Source organism: Primulina eburnea, chromosome 12, assembly GCF_022965805.1.
Source record: "Primulina eburnea isolate SZY01 chromosome 12, ASM2296580v1, whole genome shotgun sequence".
Lineage (NCBI taxonomy): Eukaryota > Viridiplantae > Streptophyta > Magnoliopsida > Lamiales > Gesneriaceae > Primulina > Primulina eburnea.
The window spans coordinates 33,189,768-33,209,516 of record NC_133112.1 but is presented as its reverse complement, the minus strand read 5'-3'; the positions used below and the strand labels follow the sequence as shown (position 1 = coordinate 33,209,516).

At 36.1% G+C, this 19,749-nt stretch overlaps 3 protein-coding genes and 1 pseudogene across 3 annotated transcripts; 3 read left to right on the top strand and 1 right to left on the bottom strand.

The window, feature by feature from the left end:
* The first annotated feature begins 201 nt into the window (after positions 1-201).
* Positions 202-4,162, top strand: LOC140807172 (beta-arabinofuranosyltransferase RAY1-like). The gene is given in 7 exon segments (XM_073163904.1): positions 202-407; positions 498-802; positions 1,098-1,125; positions 1,127-1,351; positions 1,430-2,173; positions 2,331-2,577; positions 2,659-4,162. Coding segments are annotated over 7 exon segments (2,043 nt in total). The 5' UTR covers positions 202-359; the 3' UTR covers positions 3,105-4,162.
* Positions 4,136-5,566, bottom strand: LOC140806831 (inorganic phosphate transporter 2-1, chloroplastic-like; annotated as a pseudogene).
* Positions 5,567-9,036: 3,470 nt separating this feature from the next.
* On the top strand, positions 9,037-13,847 carry LOC140808025 (histidine--tRNA ligase, cytoplasmic-like). The gene is made up of 7 exons (XM_073165023.1): positions 9,037-10,412; positions 10,595-10,774; positions 11,406-11,663; positions 11,847-11,981; positions 12,187-12,468; positions 12,959-13,099; positions 13,377-13,847. The coding sequence occupies exons 1-7, from the start codon at positions 9,084-9,086 to the stop codon at positions 13,683-13,685; spliced, it is 2,634 nt and encodes an 877-aa protein (XP_073021124.1). The 5' UTR covers positions 9,037-9,083; the 3' UTR covers positions 13,686-13,847.
* Positions 13,848-14,392: 545 nt separating this feature from the next.
* Positions 14,393-16,872, top strand: LOC140808026 (plant intracellular Ras-group-related LRR protein 1). The gene is made up of 3 exons (XM_073165024.1): positions 14,393-14,813; positions 15,800-15,966; positions 16,054-16,872. Exons 1-3 carry the CDS (start codon positions 14,574-14,576, stop codon positions 16,694-16,696), a joined length of 1,050 nt encoding a protein of 349 aa, XP_073021125.1. The 5' UTR covers positions 14,393-14,573; the 3' UTR covers positions 16,697-16,872.
* The last annotated feature ends 2,877 nt before the right edge of the window (positions 16,873-19,749 follow it).

Here is a 19,749-nt window from a genome sequence, read left to right as displayed (position 1 = left end):
TGAAGCAGCGGATACGTGCGCCTGCTCAAATCTGGATTTGGAGTCAACGGTAGTCGAAGCATGATAGAAAATAAACATTAAAAATAATATATATATATATATATATATATATATATATATATATATATACTTAATAATTAATAATTAAATTAAATTGTTTTGACTTTGAAAAAACTGTGATCCCCACATAGGGATGATAGGTCGCATGCTTTGAGCGGCATTTTTGGTGGCTAAAGGTGGAGGCTGTGGCGTTTCCACTCTCCCCTATTACCCATTTTCCGTTGAATAAACACGTAAAAGCTGTGTTTGGAATAGCAATCTCGCTTCACTTCATTCATACATTTCTAAAGAGTAACGTAATGGAAGCTCGCTTTTCTATACTCTTCTCCAGTTTCTACTACAAGAAGGTGAAAAAGACTCAAACTTTACAGCTCCCTTGGTTTTGATTAAGTTCACGTTGTGTGGTGCTCAAATGTTGAGTTTTTCTGATATCGCAGGCTTTGAAAAGTGGGCTGTGGCTTGTTTGGATTTGTGGGATTTTCTTGATCTGTGTATCCTTCTATGCCACCCTGTTGTTGCCCAAGAAACAGAAGGTTTTTTACGACGGCCCCAAGATTACTCTTTTTACTGCACCGCGGCCTTTCACTGGTTTAATAGGTGAAAGGCAGGCTCTTGCTGTGAGATCATGGCTTGGTTTATCTGAACATATTGATGTTGTTCTTTTCGGCCAAGATCCTTCTGTTTTCTCCCTGGCGGAATCATTGGGATCCAGGGTCTTAGTTGAGCCTAATATTGACTTCACGTGAGTCTTCTCGTTTTTTTTTCCAGAGTTGAGATATTGATTTAAGGTTCTTGTGATATGGTTTGGAGTTGTTAATTTGTTTTTTTTTTCTTTAAATAACTTGAATTCTTGTGGGTCAGTCACATTTCGGAATGTCTGATTGTTTTAACCTTAACGAAATCTTGTTTTGATGATAGTAATTCGGGCTAGAAGTATGATGCGTAATATGCTGCACCAAGATTATAATTCTGATATGGACTGATTTTCCTAAGATAATGGTGCAATTTGCTCAAAACTAGTCCTTTATTCTGTACAGGTTCCTGGGTACACCATTTTTTCATTCCAGTGGTTGCGAGATCCCTGGCATCATCATCAGATGTTTCTGTACTGGTAGATCCTGATGCAATTATCTTATCGGACTTTGTTTCCACTTTGAATTATGCCCACAAGCTCGACGAAGACTGGCTCCTCATTGCCGCAACACAAAATATTTCCCATTTCCCTTTTCATTTGGATTCCGATGGGAGAAGGTGGCTGACAGATGATGGTAAACATATTGGAATAAAAGAAGTATGAGGAAATTGGGTTCATTTTTGGTCTTGATCAGGCGTGGGGGATTTATACTAATGTTTTATCCTCATTCATCAGTTGCAGGAGTTTCTTTCTCAGAGATCGTGTGGAAAGCTATTTGGAGAAAGAATGATCATCGCATGGAATAACGGGGATTTGCCTCTTCATAAGGGCATCCTTCCACCGTTTTTGTATGGCAAAGGACTCCACAATCAATGGCTCATTACCGAGGCCATGAACTCTGATTTTAGGCTTGTAATCGATGCTAGTCCGACTATTTCAAGTTTTTACCTCAACGACCTTCACCAAGAAAGTTACATATCGAGTAGAAGTTGGGAACTACATGGCAATTCCCTTCTGGGAATGCTTTATGGATCATTTTCTTTTCGCAAAGCTAACTATTCAAGTGTGCTCATGCTATTTGAGTACGGAGGACACTATCTTTTTGTTAATAAAAACCAACACATTGCTTATAAACCGGGTTATAAAAGATCATTGAACTTGTGGAAAAAAGGCGTATCTCTGTCTCCAATGGAAGAGGAAATACAGGGTTGTCTTGATTCAATAAAATCACTCGAAGAAACTGAAGGACGCCTAGTGAATGAGCAGTCAAGATTGTGGAACTCAATGACACTGTCATTCTCTCTTGAGAATCTTCTGTCAATTCGTGCTGATCAGAACAAGACAATTGTACTAGGTGTTGCTGGATATAGTTACAAAGATATGCTAATGAGCTGGGTGTGCAGGCTTCGCCACCTCCAATTGTCAAATTTCTTGGTCTGTGCTCTGGACACTGAAATATACGAGTTCTCCATCATGCAGGTGATACCTCGAAAGAAAGTTATATGCTCAGGAATATTAGAAATCCAATTAACTTCTTGGGCTTTAGTTGTCTTGAACTTTTACGCGACTCATTTTCCAACATTTCCATGAGAGTAGACATTGTTATATTGACATTTTCTTATGCATACAATGCTAGGGCCTCCCAGTGATCAAGTTTTCAAATCCTCCAACCAACATCAGCTTCGATGACTGCCATTTTGGGACCGAATGTTTTCGGAAAGTAACAAAAGTCAAGTCAAGAATGGTTTTACAGATACTAAAGCTTGGTTATAATGTACTTTTAAGTGATGTGGATGTGTACTGGTTTGAGAATCCATTGCCCTATCTTAGGTCTTTTGGTCCCGCTGTTCTTGTGGTCCAGTCCGATGAATATAACACTGCAGGTAACGGAATAATGGAAAAATGAACTTGAGAGATCCGAATCTTATGTTTCTTAGCCACTCAAACATGTTATCTTCTTGCAGGGCCAATAAACTTACCTCGACGCCTTAACTCTGGTTTCTATTATGCTCATTCGGACACTATTACCATCAAGGCATTGGAGAAGGTAGTGAAGCATGCAGCTAACTCCAATTTCTCTGAACAACCGAGTTTCTACGACACATTATGTGGTGAAGGTGGGTCCAACAGATTAGATGATAACCAATGCGTGGAGCCTGAAACAAATTTGTTGGTTCATTTCTTGAACAGAGACCTCTTTCCAAATGGTGCATATGGAGGCCTCTGGGAGGAAAAAGACATAAAGAATATATGCACGGATAAAGGTTGTCTCATCCTTCATAACAACTGGATTAGTGGAAGAAAGAAGAAGCTGGAACGGCAGGTATTATCAGGGCTTTGGGAGTACGATATCAACACTCGAATGTGTTTGCAAGCCTGGCAAAGAAGCGACATCCCAGGTTATTTTTAGCAACATGGTGGATGCTTTTATAAGTTTGATTCCTTATTTTTGTTATCAACGTAGGAGGAGAAACCGAGAAACTACTTTCTTGTCTGATATTCTTTGTCAGCTCTGAGATTTGGACTTGTCATTGGACCCTTCGATAAAATTCTGAATATGCATAGCCCTTCAAGACAAAAAAGGATTTTTGCCATCAACAAAGCTTTACTACTTTTGAGATCCTAGAGGCCCAAGAAAGTTGCCGACTTTAATTATTATAAGCATGCACTATGCACAAAATTCTGCAAGGACCTTAGTGATGCCGAAAAGATGTTCTCGTGTTTATGGGCTAGTTCCAGCAAAGCAAACAATTCCAAAAGAGTGGAGCTGCAAGATGAAACTATTTCATTCAGTGCAAGCACACAACTCAAAGCTCTTTCCGTTCGAATAGTTCATGCTGGTGGTCGAATAGAAATGTATCAAAGTGCAGTCTCTGCCTCGACCGTGATTCGGAAATATCCAGGTATGTGTATTACTAGGCCTAACGTCTTCAAGCGTCCCTATGAATCCCTTTTATCAGCTGATGATATGCTGTTACCCGGGCATAAATACTATGTGATTCGGTCTACTACCGTGGAGAAATTGAAGCGTAGATCCTCACAAAAAGGGAGAACTAATGAAACTGATGAGAGTAGCGTGTCAATCTTGAAATGGAAAGAGGTTGAAGATGTTGGAGATGATTGGTTAGATGAATCAGTAGGTTCTGCTAGGGACTTTTATATCTGTAAAGACACTTGGTCAAGTAGTGTCGTCAAACAAAATGTGAGAAAGAGGAGACCATTTGTACCACCAATCCAAAGGCCGAAATGGAAGGAGCCTGAATGGGAGCCAAGTCTAAATTCTATACAAGAGATATCTCCATAAATCTCTTTTGCTGGCTTGATACTCAGAACAAGAAGCACTGCAGTATTTGTGGAATGATCCGTTCGGTATTTCTTCTGTAATAGTTTCCTTCAAACTTGTATTGGATGCATCTGTAAAAGAACTGGAATTAAACAAGATGAAAATAAGGGAAATTTTAGATTGAACATCAAAGGAATGATATAGTCAGTGGTGACGACATAATTCAAATCTTTTAATTTTCCAGCTTACAATAAACCCAAAATGTTTAAAATCTTCTAATATACAGTTAAAGTACAAAAGACCTTGGCCAAGATCCAAGTGTAAATGACGGCAAATGTTGCACCAGCGGGAATTGTCACAACCCAAGAAGTGACAATCTCTCTCAGTCACCTCTCAGCTCGTACACTCTTAAGCCCTCTAGCAAATCCTACCCCCATCACTGCCCCCACCAGAGTATGAGTAGCAGAAATAGGGAGCCCCAGTTTCGTTTCCCCTAAAACCACGGATGCTGCGGCAAATTCAGCAGCAAATCCTCGAGTTGGAGTTAGTTCTGCAATTTTCTTCCCAATAGTAGTGTTAACTCGGTATCCACAAATCATGAGCCCAGCAACAATCCCAAATCCTACCCCATGATAGAATATCATTAGGAATCACAATCTCAGTCCCACTGAAGCCACCTTGGAGAATGGACATAGCTGCGGCCAAAGCGCCAATGGCATTGGACACGTCATTTCCTCCATGTGCAAATGACATGAAGCTGGCTGATAAAATCTGCATGTAGCCAAATACTTCATAAACTAGTTCTAATTGGGTGGCTGTAGGGCCAGCTATATCGGATAGAAAGCCAATATTTTTACTGAGATGGGTTTCCTCCTTTGGCTCTGAATCTGCTTTAGCAGACTTGGCAAGGAGGTGGCCTAATTGCTTTCTTGTGATTCTGTCGACTAAAAATGCAGCTGCAGCACCACAGGCTAAGGCCTGAGCAAAAGCTATGTAAAGGGTCTTGCCGGGAGGGAATGCTGCAAAAGAAATGCCGGTCACTCCTAAAAAGACAGCAATTGGTGCAGCTGCAGCGGCTGCTTGTCCTGGATTTGAGCACTGTAAACAAACTAGAAATATTAAGGAGACTTAGAGTTTCAGAAAAAAATTATGTAGCAATGCTACTTTGTGATCAAGATTTGTGCAACAGATGAACATACCCTTCGAATGCATTTATAGAAAAGGAATGACATCAATGCTCCGACTACAGGTAAAATGACCCATGACAAAGTTACTCTTGCCAGTGAACTCCAAAAGATAGCATTGGTTCCTCCATAAGCAAAACCAAATCCAGCCATGGATCCAACATACAATGTGTAGTCGAGACTCGAGAAGGTCCAGCCATAGTACGCATGCTACCTGGTTGAAAAGTCGACCTATATAACTCACAACCCATTACTCACTTACTCAAAAAGTATTTTAGTTTCTTTCAGCCGTGTTAATATTGATATTATTGCTTATCTCAGGATAGTATAAAACCATATGGCAAATGTTCCGGCCAAAAGCATTTTATAAAATACATAATTATAAAAACTGCAAGAAACCACCATAATTCATTGATATACCCAAAAATTGAAATGAATAAGATCTGTTATTAAATGTATTATGTATAAATTTTTTATTTATTTACTCAAATTGTAAACTATATTTAAAATGTAAACTATATTAAAATTTTTTGCATTAATTATATCAATCAGTTTAACTAAAAACTATATAAATAAATTTAAAATAAAAATGATTACAATGTTCAGTATCACTCATGAAGTAAATCATCCAAAAATAAATTTTGCTATTTTAATTAATTTATTTCTCAAAATACTTACTAAAAAAATTCTATATTGAATTAGTTTATTTAAATTTTCTAAAAATAAAATTGGTTGAGTGTTAAAAATTATCATTACAACAAAGTATTCCAATGGACATTAATGTACTATTTAATAATCATAAATTTTTTATCTCAAATACATATTATTTCGAAATTACCTTAATTTTAAAGAATTATTGCATTGTAGTTTTCTTCCAAAATCATATGTATATTGTATATCTTGATTTGTCTTCTTAAAAATTCAAATAAGATAGCACAAGAAAATTAAAAGAGATAGATTCAAAAGAATTTCAAATGGACATTAAATTACTTTCGATACACATGTATATTCCTAAATAATCAGACTTTTTTGTACACTCATGCACTCATTTTCACCCTTTCCGATCGAAAAGAGGATACGGCGCAAAGGCTCTCAAAACGTTTGAAGGAATTTTAATCTTGATCATATTGATGCTTAAGAACAAGAAAATCCTTCTGGGGCACTGAGCTTTCCAATTGATAAAAATAAGATCTTGTGCCTCGACATAAAGTCGAGTGTGAACTAATAATGTCTTGTAATTTGATTTTTCTGTTCCATGACAAACCTTAGGAAGAAGTCCTGATACATTAAGTTTTCTACAAAGGATAAAAAACATAGATTTATACCGAATATTTTTATTCATGTTTAATTCTTTTATTTCCGCATGGAAATGTAGAGACGACTGTGAATGCCGGATACTACATTCTCTTGATTTTTCTGGTTTAACTTGATTACATCAATGTAATTATATATAAATATCCATAAACATCATTGTGAGAATCACATATTCAAATGGAAAAATGGTAATAAAAAAATTCAACTTTCTCCGCCTACTCCGTAATGTAGTTTTTTCTCCCACTAAACTTAGATCTTACCACAGGTCGGGCCTGGATTGGACTCAGTGGATTAGGGTCTACAAAATCCTAACCCTTAACTGTAATTGTGTAGGACGATTACGATCCAGGTTTTGAACCCGGGGGTTCGAGTCCAGGTACAAGTACGGGTCAACCCATATGTTTTTTTAATTAAATTTAAAGAATAACAAAATGATGTTGGAATTTGTAGGTTTAATGAATAGAAATTAAGCAAAGAGATTAAGGAAAACTCGAAACAATAACACCGCGGTTCTAATCCGAACTCAAAGCGAGCAAAGGAGCTACCTGGAAAATCCAAGCAATGTAGCGTTGAGTACACTACCTGGATTTTTCTAGCTAGTGAAGGGTACGCGTTTAGTACACAACCCGTCGCACTATTTCATGAACCAATATTCAAGTTTTCAAGGTATCACATACAACAAAAAAATATAAAAAAGAGGGCTTGCACTTATATAGTTATAACTATATAGTATAGCTATATAAGTTGCATACATATAATCTTTTGATGTAGAACAATCAAAGCCGCGTAGTTTGCTTACCTTTACGTACTTATATATAGGAGTAGCATTGCTCAATCACTCATAGTTCCTCCTGTCGTCGTTCCAGATGTTCATTCAATTTTGTCTTGATCTTTTTCATCACTTTTAACATCTTGTATTCGTGTAGTGGCTTTTGACTAATCATTGAAGAAGCAACGGGCTTCCAAAATTTTCAGTTTTAAGCTATAACGTCTATCATCTAATGTATTTTTTCTGATATTAAAATCTCGTTCCTATGCAACTATTGAAATCAACATTGCAATATGTCGAAATTGTCCTCATATGCATCACTAAAATCAAAATTGCAAAATAATTTTCAAGTTCATGACTGAAACTTTAGGATCTTCGTGGAAGTTTCGCATGTTCTCTTAATAAAAGTTGTGTTTTAGTAAGTTTAGAAGTGATATTATTAGTGAATTGTAGTTAATGTGGAACAATATGTTCACTATATTTGGTGCTATATTCATTATAAATATCATATAAATGAGTTCTAATATTAAAAAAGTAATTGGGGTAGATGGAATCGTTTCCGTAATATAGTCCAAAGAATCGTAAAAAAAAAGGTCAATGGTCAATCCAAATATCCAAACACAAAGAAACTTTATTGTTTAAAAAACTAATAAATTCTTTAATTAGTCACCAGAGGAAAGCACCACATTTTCAAAATATTTGATGAAGACATTAGATGTGTGGTGAAACACCGCTTGAGTTTCATCGTTGGATTGTTCAAACTTTCTTGACTTTGATGATGATATGTTTGTTTGGCCACCTCTTATTCTTGTTGATTCTCATCGAAAAAATCAAGATTGTAATCGTCCACATTGAATAAAGAAAAATCACGATCCTCAAACTCGGGCATGATGTTCTTTCCTTTGTCCCTTACCACTATGACTTCAACCGACTTAACCACTATGACTCTGACAGATTATTTTTATAAAAATAAAATTGAAGTAATTAGAAAAATAAATGAACAATAATTGATATTTTGATAATAGAGAAATAAAGTTTGAATTAAAAATTAGAGATTGAGAAATGTGTGGAAAAAATGAAAGTGGTGAGATGTATTTATAAGGACTAATATTGATTGTCGGGTTTAACGTTGTACAACAGTCACATCATTTTAATCAGACCGTGTTTGATCTGTTATGGTCATGGTTCTGAGTCAAACTCGTTGACCAAGGGCTGAGTCCATGTCCAGGTATAACCAGGCCCGTGACTAGGTCTAACTAAACTCCCTCAACTTTTATTTTCCACGTTTTGTTTTCATTTTCTTAGTTTTCATCTTTTGAACTGATTTTGAAAATGTTAGAGTAAGTGCAAAAAATTAATTAGGCAATTTTGAATTTTTTTTAAAAATATAATTTAACGTAAAATCTTTATATTGTGTGCCACTATTATTAGTTTAGGTAAATGCAAAAAATTGTGTGAGACGGTCTCACGGGTCGTATTTTTCGAAATGATTCTCTTATTTGGGTCATCAATGAAAAATATTACTTTTTATGCTAAAACTATTACTTTTTATTGTGAATATCGGTAAAGTTGACCCGTCTTACGGATAAAGATTCATGAAACCGTATCAGAAGAGGCCTACTCTTAGATAAAATATGAAATTATTACGACGGTTGGTGTAGTATACAATCTGTTGGTTGCATCAATTAACTAAAATATAATCAAATTAATAATTAATTTGTGGATTTTAATCATTAATTTAACCATTTTCAGTAAACCCGGTTAGTACTGGGCTCAGCAGCCCATGAAGTCTTTAACTTCTTTTTTGTTTTTTAAACAAAATTCCTAATTTTAGCAGCCATGGCGGCTGCGGCGGGTACACGACTGGTGTCGCTCGGCGGCAAGGGTTCGTCTCTCACATCCTCCGCAGTGTTCGAGGTTGCGAGCGGCATCGCACGTGTAGCAATCGACTCCTCCGCCCTATCTGGAAGCTCCTCCAAATCCAGTTCCACCTTTAACTTTTCTGTTTCGATTCCACCTTACTTTACTCCCGAGGAATCTAGGGCTTCCTTAATTCTTCTCCTGAACAAGGTGCTACATTCTTTTTCGTCATCATCACCTGTCGAAGCTCAGCTACTTCAACTTATCGAACAAGATGTCATCAGTTCCGATTTTAAACTGGAAGGAGTCGTTTCTGAAAACGCGTCTCTATTTGATTACTCCATAGCCGCTGTCGATGGCGTTTCTGCGTTGATCGACCATCTCTCTTCTGCTTTATTGGCCGTCGCTGACGCCGTTGCTGCCATTTCATGCGAGGCCCTGAGAGCTGACGTTTCACCGTTTAATTTGATTGATTCCGGTGACGGATCTTCCGCCAAGGATGACGTTGCTGTGGCCGCATATTTCAAAGTATTCTTTAACGGCTCCAAGTTGGTTAATTCCGCAAAGAAACCCGTGGAGTCTGCGGTGGCAGAGATTCCTTCAGTGCATAGAAATTTTAGGGAAATTGCTCGATTATTACATTCAAAAACTAGAGTCCAATTAAACTCGGGTTTTAGAGCTGGCTCATCGAAGGCCATGGCAACTGCATTGTCTTCGTTGGCTTTGTCTCTCTGGAATTTGGGGGATATTAGTTTTCACCGTGTGGAGCTTATTGTTGCAAACTCGATATTTGATAAAGATTTGACGTCCCGTTTGTCTAAGATGTTGGATACTAAATGCCCACGTGCTGATTCTTTGGAAGAGTTGTGTTCATCGTCACAGGCTGCACTTAGAAAGAAAGATTACCTTATGTTCTTGCATAAAGTTTATGAATTGTTGGATATGGTGAGAAAGGTCGTAGCTTGGGAGGGGGTTTCTGCATTTATTGCTCTTGAAGCAAGTGAGTTTGTTGAGAAAAATCTAGGAGAAAATGGGAGCATAAATGTTTCTTCGAGTGCGGATGGAACCAAAATCGACAAGAAGAGTGAAAAAAAGAAGAAGCTGCAGCTGGGGAAAGGAACCAATGCTCTCGTGCAGTTCTTTAAGGAGCGGTTTCTCGGGGGAAATACAAAGTATGACTTGGATAAATTTGCTGAGGATTTCCATTTGCTGTTGAACCCAATAGATTCTGGTTTTGGCGAACTTTTGAAGAAAGTCAGAGAAATTGTGGAGAGCAATGAAAGTCGAAGAGTTCCCAAAATTCCGAAGGTATTAATGCTGCAGCTAATTTATCTTATCTTTGTATTAACCAACATATACTTTATGCACATGTAGTTTGTTCGTCTCGTACTAATGCCTTCTTGTTGGATTCATATGTTTATATATGTTCCCTTTTTAAGAGAATTGTAGTTTTGAATGAATTTACAAAGTTTTCTCGTGATTTTACTTAGGGCACTCGTGATTTTGCAAAAGAGCAGATGTCTCTCAGAGAGAAAGCCTTCTCAATTATAGGCGAGGTTTTCAAAAGGCACGGTGCCACGGCCTTAGACACTCCTGCATTTGAGTTGAGAGAGACACTTATGGGAAAGTACGGGGAAGACTCAAAGTTGATCTATGACCTTGCTGATCAGGTATGCTGCTTGTCTCTGCTGGTCATCTTGCAAACAAAATCACTACCACAAATTTATTGTTGTGCATTTTATGCTAAAACCAGTTTTCCACAATTTTGTCGAAATTTAAAATCAAACTCTCCTGGACCTTGATTTAATTTTTTTGATAGAAGCAACAAAATTTGTACCTTCATGCATTTTGTCCGGGAAAAATAAATTATTGAAAAATATTGTTTTGGTTCAGTCTCTCCTAACCTGTGAGCCTGCAATTTGCTGATTAGAAATTATTCAACAGGTGTGCTTGTAACAGCCCCTCCCCAAGTTTGCCTGCCTGTTGTCAACTTGAGGCGCTCAAACCGCATCTATTTATACCTTTTTTTCTGTCCAATGAATTGTAAAACAACGGGAAAAAACTTGCCAAGTACTTGAGAGTTTCCTACCTTATGTGGCTCAAACCCTAAAGTAGTTCGTAGGTTGAAAAATAATGGTCATTACTCCAGATTTCTCCTGCTACAGTTGTTTAGGAACAGATCAGCCTTACTGATTTATGGAGAATTGGTAACAATTTCTTAATGTTTTTTTCGGGAATACATCGTCAAACTTACTTTATTTACAAATGGATTGCTTCAGTGTTTTTCTCACATGTTTGCAGGGTGGAGAACTCTGTTCACTTCGTTATGATCTGACAGTTCCATTTGCTCGGTTTGTTGCTATGAATGGTTTAACATCATTCAAGAGATATCAAATAGCAAAGGTATATCGTAGGGACAATCCTTCTAGGGGACGATACCGTGAATTCTATCAGTGCGATTTTGATATTGCTGGCCAATTTGAAAAAATGGGGCCAGATTTTGAGGTCATAAAAATATTGATGGAGTTGCTAAATGAGCTAGATATTGGGGATTATGAGGTTAGTTTTGATGTGTTTGCAAGCTTTTCCCACTAATATATGTAGGTTTTGAGAAATAGTTTTACTTCTTATGCACCTAATCCTTGACACGCTAAATTCCCTGGTAATTGTACAAATGAAATTAAAATTCGTGTAAGATATATGTCATGTCATGTTTAGCATCACTTATAATCGACTTTTCAGGTGAAGCTGAACCACCGGAAATTACTTGATGGAATGTTGGCCATATGCGGGGTGCCCCAAGTAAAATTTAGAACCATTTGTTCAAGTATTGACAAGTTAGACAAGCAGACATTTGAGCAGATAAAGAAAGAAATGGTGAGCACGAGGATCTGGTTCTGATTTAAGGTTTTGTGGTTCCTTCCAGTGGTGCAAACCTGAACTTTTATTTATCCTGGTGTTTTGGTTGGTCTCTCATGGCTGGTCTGAGAAGAACTTCAAAGCAAGTTGTCTAGGAACTGATAGGAAAGTCGAACGTTTATGATATTTAACTGTATCACTTTGGTTTGTGTCACTTATGTAGGTAGAAGAAAAAGGTTTAACCGAGGAGACTGCAGATAAAATTGGAACTTTTGTTAAACAAAGAGGATCACCTATGGATTTATTTTATGAGCTAAAACAGGAAGGCAGTGAGTTGTTGAAGAACAGTGATGCCGTGCTTGCATTGAATGAATTGGAGATTTTGTTCAAAGCTTTGGAGAAGTCCAAGTGCGATGACAAAGTCATTTTTGACTTGAGTCTTGCAAGAGGCCTTGATTACTATACTGGAGTCATATTTGAAGCTGTTTTTAAAGGCACTACACAGGTATTTTTATTATTACGTGAAGAAATACTTTACATGTTTGTCATGTTTGGTTAGAAATATTACACCGCAGGGAAATAAAGTATTCAACAGTTTAATTCAATAATAATTGAGTTTTAACTAGGTGATAAATGAAAATCGTTGCAATGACATCTAGTTTATGTGGCGAATCACGAATGAGATATCTTAACTTGTTAAATTGGTAGAGCTTTTGGTTAGTGGATATATCATTCTTCCCTGTTTCAGACAGTTTAACCAGGGACATCCTCACTACTTATTTAATTGACAGAGACATGAAAACTTAATGGTGCTGTGTCCTGCCTAAAGGGTTTTAGCTGCTGGTCTGGATGTTCCAGTGTCAATAAAAAGAAATATATCTGCTTTATTTCTGTGCTTAGCACCCTCTCCTCCCAACCACCTTCATCTTTATTATGGTTGCATTTTCTTAAGGTACGATTCCCTCAATATTTTTGCTGAAGAAGTTGTCATGCAGGTGGGTTCGATTGCTGCTGGTGGACGTTATGACAATCTCATTGGGATGTTTGGGACAAAACAAGTTCCTGCGGTTGGAATCAGCTTAGGAATAGAGAGAGTGTTTACTATAATGGAGCAGCTACAAAAGGATAAAAATCAGGTATTATCTCTTCATATCAATTTGAAATTCAAAACATGTTAGCTTTGGAGTATACATTTATTCGGAATAATAGAAAAATCGCATTTCTAAGTTCTTTGAAATCTTCCTTAAACATGAATGCACCAACTTTTCCATTCCAGTCCCCTATTTTCGGTGCTGCATTCTGCTTAGATTTCACAATTTTTTGTAGCTTCTTCTCTTCTTTTTTTCTTTTTCGGGATAGAGAAAAATGTGCCATTTGTGTGGCATTTGACATTTCTGTCTTTCCACTAATCAGGAAATTCGTGCGACTGAAACTCAAATCCTAGTAAGCATTCTAGGTGATGACTTGTCCTTGGGTGCTGAGCTGGTGAGCCAACTGTGGGACGCGAAGCTGAAAGCCGAGTTCATGATCAATAAAAGAGTGATGAAACACATCGACCGTGCTATAGAGTCCAGGATACCGTTCATGGTAATAGTAGGAGAACGTGAAATGAATGAAGGAATAGTGAAACTGAAAGATGTAGCCGCTGCTACTGAGCATGAGGTTCCCCGAAGTGGACTCGTGGAAGAACTTCAGAGACGGTTAAACAGCGTATCTACTTAAAATTTTCCAGTTTACCTGATGTAATGTTCTTGAACATGGCTAATCACTTGCATTATAGAGATATACATGTGTGCATATTTCCCCAATGGGGAAAACTAACGTCTTACTCACTTTAAATTCTGGATAATTTTTTTATATATATTTTATTTTGTTTTGTATTCATTTCCTGCATACTCATCGTTTTGCAAGGTATTTGTTTTGTTTTATTATTTAAACAAAGGAGTCGAGCATATTTTTGGAAGCTAACATCTGTTTTAACGTCGAGTCTAAGCTGTGCCAAATTAAAATTAACCTTAGTTAGTATAAATTGTAGGAAATTAAAAATAAAAATAAACATCAGTAAAAAAATGTTTGGAGTTCTCATCAAGCAGGTACTATTAAGGTGAATGTAGATGCTCCAATGGTTGATTCTTTGGACTTTTTTGCAATTGGAACTGTGGGACATGATCATCGGAGAAATGTTTTATTGCGAACTTAATTGTTGAATCTAATGCATTGTGAGTGATCAAATTTATTCGTCCATCCTAATATGTGAGTTTTAATTTTTCACTTTGATATATATATATTTAATAATATTTTTTATACAACTGAAATTCATAATAATAATAATAATAATATTATTATTATTATTATTAAAAAAACTTGAAACGGGTATAAATTTGAAACAAAAATAAATAAGAAAAATAACAATAAAATAAGGACCTTGTGTTACTAGTACATTGTATACATCGTTGCGAAGACTATTGATCCGGGAATCCGTCAAACTCCCATAATCTATACTTCAGTCTACTCTTCTGCATTAACTCCTATTTATTTGCCTATATTTCTTTCTCTCTGACTTTATCCGATGATTTTATGCATGGTTGAATAGATTTTTGTCCCTGAAATATGGATAGGAATCTTGGGAATGAGTTTATGGAGGTTAGATTGATTGATGATGATTTCAGCAGTAAAAAAGATACTGAATCTGTGGATGAAGAGGTGATAAGGGTTTTAAAAGAAGCTTTGAATCAAGAAAATTTGGTGGAAAGAATTGACCTTTCTGGGCGCCAGCTGAAATTTCTCCCTGAGCCCTTCGGCAAGATTCATGCTTTGGTGGTTCTTAATCTTTCACATAATAATCTCGAGGTTTGTATTATGATAATTTCTTTATTTTTGTGGGTATATTTGCTGAGGTGGTTTGTGAAGCTTGAGGATTTTTTACCCCTTTTGGTTGAAAAAGTTTGTTGCTCTCTTGATCGGTTGCTGGAGATAGCGAGAAATGAGAAAGGACGGTGAAACTAGATAGAATTTGATGGTCTAGATTTTGTTTGATTTAAATTTTGGCCCAAACAAGAACAAGAAATTGGAAATTAGTTTATACCTTTTGGCTGATTATGTATGGTAGTGATTGATCTGAAGCTTTGTTACAGATGATGGATTAAACAAGGATTTCTTTTTCTTTTTTTAAAAAAGAACTTTGTCTGATTGCTGAGTCGTTGTTCAAAATTGATTTCACACAAGGAAACAAGAACGTGGAAGTTGAGATGCAATCGTGAGTTAAACCCCTGAAGTGATCACGGCACTTGGCCTCCCAAAACCTTTTTAAGAAAATCTCGAAGTTCAAATCATAGTTTTGTTGATTGCATCATGACTGATACGAATTCGTGATGCCGTTTCGGTATGATATTGTTACTTGTAATGACCTATTGCTTGTATGCATTGAACTCAAGATGTCTTTCAGAAAAAAATCTATCTGGGCTTATCTCATATCTCCAAAAGAAATGGTCCATTTTTTAATGCTTGAAAATGGATTATCTGTAAAGCCACAGTCACTTCTAACAATCTGGAACTTTAGGCTTTGGAGTTATAATGCAAGTTTCATTAATTTTAGTTGACTGAATTGTGTAAACTATCACTAAAATGAACAAGCTTGACATGGTTTTGCTTAGGGAGTCTACTTCTAAAACTTGCACTGTATAATAGAATACTATGAAGAAAATGGCGACTGAAATTACTAGTCCTAGTTTGATTCATAGCCAAGATAGTGATTCTGTTTACCTGCCCGACCGTTTGTTAGTACAAAGAGGTAGATCTCCCAAATTATCATTGACGAGATTTTTGTTTTGTTCCAGGTTATTCCTGATTCGATTTCAGGACTACAGAAATTGGAGGAGCTCAATGTCTCATCCAACCTTCTTGAAACATTACCCGATTCCATAGGCTTGCTGATAAATCTTAAAGTCTTGGATGTGTCAGGAAATAAGTTAAAAAAGCTCCCGGAAAGTATTGCTGGTTGCAGGTAAGCTGCTGAAACCTATAAAAATTTGTGAGGTACTAAATTGGACATTTTATTGTCTGCCTACTTATACCCATTTTTGTTCAACAGGTCTTTAATTGAGTTGGATGCGAGCTTCAATAACTTGATGTTTTTGCCTACAAATATTTGTTACGGATTGGTGAATCTTCAGAAGCTCTCCGTACCCTTTAACAAATTAAGAGCCTTTCCAAACTCCATCTGTGAAATGAAATCATTGAGACATTTGGATGCTCATTTCAATGCAATTCATGGTCTACCAAGCACTATTGGAAGGCTTACAAATCTTGAAATACTGAATGTCAGTAGTAATTTCAATGATATAACCGAAGTACCTGAAACAATCGGTGATCTGACAAATCTTATAGAACTTGATCTTAGTAACAACCAAATTCGAGCCCTGCCTGAGTCAATATATCAGCTGCAGAAATTAACCAAGCTTATCGTGGACCAGAATCCACTTGTGATCCCTCCATTGGAGATCGTGAACAAAGGGCTTAAAGCTATCATGGAATACATGATGAAGAGGCGACTTGATATGTTAGAGGCTGAACAACAAAGAAGTTTGCTTGAACAAAACAGTGAAACGGAGATGGGATGGATAGCATGGGGAACATCCACGTTAGGTAACGTTTACACAGGTGTTTCTCAGACTGTTTCAGGATATCTTGGAGGAAACGCCCGGAGGGATTCATTTCTGGATCAGCAATTGTGAGACGTGAGTTGTTGCAAAAATAGGTCCATATTTGTGTCTGTGACTTGAAGTCTGTATTGCTCACGAATCTATGTGTTTGCCTTTCAAATAAACTTACTGAATGAAGAGTTTGTGGTTAGACAGCAGATCAGTGGAACTTAGTCTTTTCAGGATTTCAAATTATTGAATGTTCTTTTATCATTTCTTTACAGGGAAAATTTGGTTCATAACTTTCCACAAATATCACCCCCTTATTTAGTTTTTAGAGGAAATTATGACCAATCGACTCACTGTGTTTTATCAACAAGAAGATTATGAACAAAAATCAATGCAAAAACTGATAACAATACTTGATCTTGATCCCACACATAAACTCAATGCATGTAAGACGATAATATTTGAAATGATGTGTAGTTAATGTTCTCAGGATACGGTAATGAAATTATCTTTAAAAGCATGCAAACACTGTAATAAATTTCAAGATTTTGACAACATAATCACATCAAGTTTAACATGTTAAATAGGCCAAGTTGTCCGTAAAAGAGTAAAATACTTGACAAACATAAACTTACTTGCAAGAAAAAAATATCAAGTGGTATTTATAATGCTTGAAAATTCTAAGCAGTATTTCAATATTTTGTCTTTTCTAAAACAAGGGCAGACATACATGGGAAACTCTCTCGACTTAATTTTTTTTATAAATATTTTGTATTTCGTTCCCATTTACCAGCTTAATTCTGGTCAAATTTCAGTGTTCAAAATAGTATATTTTATTGGATAAAATACAGATTAGACAAGCTAGTTGGTGGTTTCCAGGTCAACATAGGAAAAAGTCGTCTGGTTTGTTGGTTATTTTCAGTTGAATAAAGATTATAATGATATATAAAATATGACAAAAACTTGTATGAGACGGTCTCACGGGTCGTATTTGTGAGACGGATCTCTTATTTGGGTCATCCATGAAAAAAGATTATTTTTTATGCTTAGAGTATTACTTTTTATTGTGAATATGTGTAGGGTTGAGCCATCTCACAGATTATGATCCGTGAGACGGTCTCACATGAGATTCACTCATAAAATATACAATATCAGTTTTTTTTTTAATTCAACTACTCAAATGATAAATAAAAAATGGATAATTGGTACCATATGTTTACTATCTCTTTTTAGTTGTTCAGGCTTAACTGTTGATGACGTGCTGTGAAAAATCATTTTTCTTGTAGTGATATAATTGTATCAACGAAAAGTTCTCAAATTTTTATGAAGAACAAGGATGAACTTTTGACGGACGAATTAAATTAATGTAATAACATGTTACAATAGAAAAATATTTATTTAAATTAAACCACTTGTACATTTTTTAAATCGGTTCGATTTGTTTGGGTCTATTCATAATCAATTAAACAGGTCGAGTCCAACAAAGTGTTCTGAATTTAAGCAAAGTGGCAATTAATTTCTTCTTTTCTTTGGACAATTCAATACAAGATTTGATATTGTTGGGATGCAACCAAAGTCCCACATTGGAAGATTTAGAGAAAGATCATGGGTTAATAAAGATGAAATGATATCTCCATTGATATGAGGTCTTTTGGGTGGTTCCAAAAGCAAAACCATGAGGGTTAAACCCAAAGTGGACAATATCATACATGTGTGGAGATATTCGGATTCCATTGGTCCTAACAAGTGGCATCAGAGTCATGGTCTAGATCGAGCCGTGTGGGTAGACTCTTCGATACCTAAACGAAGGAGGTGAGAGCTCCTGGTAAAAATCCTTGATTAAACTCTCGGGGTGGTTTATGCTCCCAGTATTCATGTAAGGCATGCGCTCCAACACAGTGAAGTGGAGTAACCTCGATTGGAGGACGAATAAGGCTTGAGGGGAGGCTCGGACTATGAGAATAATAGTGTAACTTCGTTTGAGGGGAGGATTGTTGGGATGCAACCAAAGTCCCACATTGGAAGATCTAGAGAAAGATCATGGGTTAATGAAAATGGAATGATATCTCCATTGGTATGAGGCATTTTCGGTGGTTTCAAAAGCAAAATCATGAGGGTTAAAACCCAAAGTGGACAATATTATACCTGTATGGAGATAGCCGGATTCTATTGGTCCTAACAGATATGAATAACTTCATGCATAAATATTCCCAACTTACTCCACATTTAGTTACGAATTTATGATCATAGCATCCATAAATTTCGTTCATGAGAGGGAAGAAGATGATGCTAGGGAATAATTAGAGGGTTGAATTTTTTATATACTCATAAATAAATTTTTTTTTTATCAAGAAAAGTGACTTGTGAAATTCAACGTCTAACTTTTTTTTTTATGTTATCTAAATAATAGCTAAAAGAAAATGAGAATGTATTTTCAATAATCGATATATTAATTATACATACGTAAGTGTATCGGACCAAGTCTTTCAATTTTTCCTCGTAAATATCAAAACTCTTTCGAAACGAGGGTACACGGACAACGGATGATTTATTGAAATAATATTCTATGAAAAATTACACAATATTTAAACTTTAATACAGTCGATTATTTTTTTCTTTAAAAGTCGGTCTTCTCATAAATAGAATTAAAATACAAGTGTTTCCGAAAACAAAAACAAAAAAATAAACACAAGTTGCATGGATTTCTTTCATCTCCACGTCTGAATTCAACGTTCCAAGTTCGTGTCATTCAATTTCCCACTATGCTATTTATCTTTTTGCCAAAAGCCGAAACAAGACTCTGCAACTTGAAAATATATAAATGTAGATTTATACATTTATGTAATTTTGGTCTGTTTCGTCATCAAATTTTAATCATAATCTGTTTTGTTTTCTGCAATTTTAATATTATTTCCAACGCAACACCAATTCAATACCAGAAGTGATACACCCCGAGCCCAAACCCGCGCCTACACAATAGGCTCCTACAGCAACTACTCGTATTCGTCCTTGTTTTACGAAAATGATTAACTCAAGTTATTATAAAAGTCTATTGTAGCCCATTATAAACTCATTTTAAATATTTAATTTTTAAGATGTAGGACAAAAGTATCACAAGAAGTGATACCTTTGTTTTA